The sequence below is a fragment of the Plasmodium fragile genome (genome assembly GCF_000956335.1).
Source record: "Plasmodium fragile strain nilgiri unplaced genomic scaffold supercont1.4, whole genome shotgun sequence".
In the NCBI taxonomy this organism is placed as follows: Eukaryota; Apicomplexa; class Aconoidasida; order Haemosporida; family Plasmodiidae; genus Plasmodium; species Plasmodium fragile.
Window position 1 is genome coordinate 110,472 of NW_012192584.1, and position 5,422 is coordinate 115,893.

The window sequence follows — 5,422 nt, forward strand, 5'->3', positions numbered from 1 at the left end:
AAAAAAAAAAAAAAAAAAAAAAAAAAAAAATGCATCGATTGCAACCTGCTACCGTTTGTGCAGGGTACAAACCTACGCTTCTTTTAAGTGCACCTCTCTTATCATTACGTTACCCTTCGGCGAAGTTTGCGTGACGTGCACTTCTCTCTCCCGCAGTGAGGACGAGGAGGGACTGCCTCACCGGTGGACTTCCTCGTCGTACTTCTCCATGCACTGAATGTGGGTGACCACTTTGGCTGAGAAGTACGCGAAACGTTTTTCCGCGATGGGGCCTTTACACACCTGGCAGATTCTGCAAAGGGGATGAAGACAAAATGGGGGAAAAATAATGTGCTACAAAATAATCGCGTGCGGCACGTATACATACACACATATATATATGCACACACACATATATGCAGTGTAGCCGCTGGCTTACATTTTGTCCTTGACGAGGAGCCGCTGTTCCTTGTCGTCAATCATCTGGTACGACGCACTCAAGTAGTTCGCCTTGACCAAGTTATGGTAATGGTGCAGGTCCATGTATCGGTTGTTTTTCTTTTTTAAGTTTAAACTGACAAAGTGAAGGACCTCCGACAAGGCCCACTCGTCCGGAATCATTTCAAAAATATATGCGTTTTCGAAATCGCCGTGGTGGCTATACTTGTTCAGTATATACGTGACGTATTTCTTATACGTTTGCTTGTTCTTCTCATCAGTGTTTGGGTCAAGGTATTTGTCCATGCAAACCTTCACAAGGAGGAAGAAGAAACCACAGGATCGGTTCTTTCCGCTTCTATACAAATCGAAGTAGTTCAACACATCTACATCCACATTTCTGTGTTTGCTATTGCTAAATTGGTCTTTTTTTTTTTTTTTTTTTTTTTTTTTTTTTTTTTTTTCTTCCTCTTCCTCTTCCTCTTCTATCCCCATTTGACTCTTCTTGTTATTATTGCCTCCTTTTTTTTTATGTGCGTGCTTCCCACTTGGAGTCACTCCGCAATTCTTCTTCCCTTTCTGTTTTCCTTCCATCACGTCATCATCAACACTAGAGGAGGTTTTTCCATCGGAGGTGGTTTTCCCGTCTGAGTCGGTGCTCACACCAAACTCAGTGCTTTCATCACTCCATGAATCTTCAGAACATTTTTGGCTTCCCTCAACATCCTTCATGAAACTTGCGTCCCCATCCTCATAATACATCTCGGTTAAATGATCATCACTGGAGTCTTCCCTTTCTTGTTCTTCCATCAGACTCAACATGAAGTGATACTCGTTTTTTTCATTCGAAGTCCCTTCGTCATTCTCGCTGTCTAACTGACTGCTTCTGTTTTTTCTTATTCTCCGTTGATTCTCCAACTTGGCTAGTATCCCTTTGTCCATACCGATGTAGACCTCCTTGTGATAATTTCTTATGACATCACTAATGAATGCATCATTGAGTTTTTTCTTCCTCGTTGTTCTCGCGTGGTTGCCTCTGTTTGCGTGGATCCGCTTCTTCCTCTCCTCCTCGTACGTATCATTCGATCCTCCCTCTTCCCCCTCCTCCTCTAATCCCTTCCGCATCTGTTCATATAAACCTTGATAGACCTCCTTCTCGTTATGGAACAGACTTGCAAAAAGCTTGTCTTGGTCCTCTTTGCCCATCCTCTTCGCGGCATCCTTGAACAGCAGACTGTGGTACAGGCAGTACTTTTCGCATATGCACAGGTTCTCCTGGGTTAGGATGACTAAACTATCGCTGCGGAGGGCAACAGGGACAGATGGAAAGTTATGCACAGTTGTGGTGGAGGTGTGGCGGCGGTGTGCAGACACAGCGTGGAGGCGGTGTGACGGGGGAAAAACTTCTACATCACCGCTCAACAACTTACTAGTGGTGGTCCATCCGGCCAAAGAGCAACGCCTGCACGAGCGGAAACTGCCCACAAGGTACCATCCGAGCCAAGCGCGCGACATCCAAGGGATAGCTACATCGTAAAAATCGCAAAATCTTTTTTTGCCTGACTTGTTCAGGCATTTCCACATCGTTCAGGTAAAACTCCACCAAACAAGTGTTCACCTCTTTGTTCATTTTATCATGTTTTAAAAAAGTAGTGATATATTTCTGCATGTATTGTTTTCCTTTTATGTGTAATTTTTCATTTTCCATTTTTTTGAACATGTTAAGAATTTCCTCCGGTTTTAAAAGAAAGTTTCTGGAAACAATAAAGTCAAAAAATGCGCTTTCGTTAAATCTTATAAGAAAGGGAAAGGCATTTTCAAACAGATTTTTTATTTGACTTTTTTTTATATCCATCATATGTAAGCTGTCGTTCAGGACAATGAGTATGTTGTACATTTCTTTTAACAGTGAGTGCAAGGCTGTTCCTTTATCCACATTTTTTGTAAATTTATACTTGGTGAAAAAGTCTATCCATCCTTGATCCATCTGCTCTACCTTTTTTGCATTGCTCGCAGGGGGGTCATCCGTTTGTTCGTTTTCCCCAACGCGGAGCCACCCATTGTATACGTAAAGAAACGTGGCGCACATTTGTATGGCCTCTTCAAAGTGCTTCATTCGTATGTACATCAGCACTGTTTCTACGAACTTGGAGTGCTTCTTTAAAAAAGAGATGCATTCCTCCACGTCCAGGTGCAAGTTATTCGTGTTCATGAGGAAGTGAGAGAATCCAGGCCATTCGTTTATTACCATCAGTTTGATTAATAAATTGTCTACCGACCCAAGTAGGTTATTCCCCTTCACCTGTGCACTCCCCTCTGTGACGGTGTGCTCCTCTTCGTACATACCCATCATTCCCTCACCTTGCAGAACGAGTTCGTTTCTTTTCATCACCAAGTATTTTATTAAACAATTATTTGCTACTCTAAGAAGTTTTTTTTTATCTTCTTCCTGTTGCTCTGGGGTGTCGCCAATGATAGTTGGACCGTTGGAGGAGTCATCCACATCTCCTCCATCATTACTCCTCCTCTGCGACGATAAATTATGGTCGATTATTTCTTCCACACTACATAAGTGAGGCAGGCAAAAGTGAAAAGGTTTACTGATCCCTTCTTGTGGTTGACACTTGGGGGTTGCAGCCCCCTTGCCACCCCCTTCAGTTGCCTCTCCCTTCCTCGAGAGGTACCTCTCCCAGAAGGACAACAGGAAAGGCAGATTAATATGGACCCGTTCGAAATGCACAAACGCTAGAGCAAATTGGGCTCTAGAAAAAAGGTAATATGCACACGCTTTAGTATATTCATTGAGGGTGCTAACCCTGTCTGTATCACATTCAAATAAATAATTATTAATCAACACAAACCCTTTGTCAATTCTATTCTGTTGAATACACTTGGGGAGGTATTCAAATAACTCCTGACATCTCATCACATGAATGGAGCTTTTGTTGAAGAAGTATATGTAGTTGTTGGGTGCACCACTGGGGTCTCCTGTTTGATTCATCAGTTTGGTTGAGTCCAAGGGAAAGTTTTCTTCTTCTCCCCCCCTGACAGCAGGGGGATAATATGTGTTAGGGGAAGAGTCACGGTGATGATTGGGGTGGCGAAGATAATAGTGTTGACGAAGTTGCTGGCGCTGATTATGGTTTCCATTTGTGAGGGTTGCATCCAAGTCGAGGTGATAAGTAGCTCTTTCGTTGGGGTCTTCTCCAGGGTAGTAGTACTCCCCCTGCCCATCACGCCCTTCCTCCTGCTCCAGCAGCAACATGGAACATAAAAAGGAACTACACACATCGCTATAGTTCACTACAACATCCACGTACTCCTCCATGCAGATGGTCTGCACATGTTGCTGATTATTAACGTTATAAAAGTTCACCACCCCCTTGGAGTTCAAAGAGCAGAGGAAAAAACGAAAGGAGATAAGCTGTCTCACATTATCTACTAACGTAATTGTATTCTTCCTAGAAGGCATGGATGTGTGTATGTCGTAAAAAACTCCAACGTTCAGGTCACACACAATAAAAATTTCATTTCCGTTAATTAGGGTTATATATTTATATGTTTGTTCATACTCATGACTGTATAAATTAATTTTTTCATTTTTGGTTAATCGTAACAGGTAGTAACTCTTTTGAATGGTCAGGAAAAGAGAGTCACTGATCCACAGGAATGATGTTATAAATTCATTAAAGGATTGTTCTTTTGCATTTTTATATCTTCCATTGTCCAAGTGGAAAAAAATTAATTTTTTTTTTTTCATGCTGTACACCAATAAGTCCTTTTTGTTCTTCTCATTCAACGTACATATGTTCGCGTCCTTACAAAGGAGAGTTAAATTCTGTATTTGTGAATCTTTAGCAAAATAAACTCCATCGTTTATTTGTATTATGATCAGGGATTCCTTTTCCACCAGGATTATTTTTTCTACCTGTTGGTTCTTTTTCACTGTGTGGCTTTCCTCCAACAGGACTTGCATCTTGGGGGGGGTTCTCCCTCCTCCAGCGGCGGCTGCACTAACAGCGGCTGCACTAACAGAGGCTGCTACTGCTGCTGCTCCTGTTGGCTCCTTCTCGATGCGCCATTTCAGCACTCGCCCATCGGTCGTCCCAAAATACAGCCTGTCATTCAGGGCGCACGCGTAACTGACGTCTGCGTTCAACTCCACCTCCACGCGCTCCTCCCGGAAGAGGTCCATCCTGTGCTGGCAGCCACGGGGTAGTAGTGGTAGTAGTAGCAGCAGTAGTAGTAGTAATACAGCTGGCCTATTCGCGCCGCGTGGGTCTCTTCAATTTAACATCAACACGCATTGCCACGTCCTATCACAAAAACATGCGCAGTGAACGGGGGATGAAACTGCAAATGCGGCCCAATCAGGCCGGAGGGACATATATATATAAAAAAGGGGTAAATAAACAAGGAGATATAAAATAATTGTTCAACGTCCCGACGCGACCTTTGCTGCGAAAACGACGCGCCATCAAATGGCATCCTGTTCTCCTCTTCGCATGCATCCTTTTTTTTTTTTTTTTTTTTTTTTTTTTTTTTTTAAAAAACGGCCCATCGCATACTGCGAACAAGTGGGCAATAATTTCAGGGGGGCAAGAAATTTTGCCGGTGCTGCAAAATGTACACCGTAGGGGTGGAAACGTGATGGTACCGTGACGGTGGAAAGTCAACAACGGGTCGTTAGGCAACTCGTCCTTACACCATGGCTCAATTTTTCCCTTCCATTTTGCACTTCCTCCCCCGGAAGCAGTTGTTAACACCCATGTAGTGGGGCTCTCGTCACCCTAAACCCTGAACCACGCTCCATGGGAAATGGCGCCTTGAGAAGGGGATGAATTGAACAGGGGTGTTGCTCCCCCAAACAGAGTCTCAACGCCAGCTGTTTCGAAGCGTCACGCATGGGAGGGAACGAAGAAGGGACTTTTCACTTACTCCAAGTGATAAATGCAAAGGTATAAAAAACAGAACGGAGGAATGTATAACCTTTTTGGCACATGGT

The 5,422-nt window shown here is 43.4% G+C and overlaps 1 protein-coding gene across 1 annotated transcript; it reads right to left on the minus strand.

Annotated features, from left to right (window-relative positions):
- Nucleotides 1-177: 177 nt before the first annotated feature.
- AK88_00477 (uncharacterized protein) lies at nucleotides 178-4,612 on the minus strand (the record flags this gene model as incomplete). The annotated part of the gene is made up of 3 exons (XM_012478128.1): nucleotides 178-292; nucleotides 419-1,717; nucleotides 1,848-4,612. The coding sequence occupies 3 exons, from the start codon at nucleotides 4,610-4,612 to the stop codon at nucleotides 178-180; spliced, it is 4,179 nt and encodes a 1,392-aa protein (XP_012333551.1).
- Nucleotides 4,613-5,422: the final 810 nt, after the last annotated feature.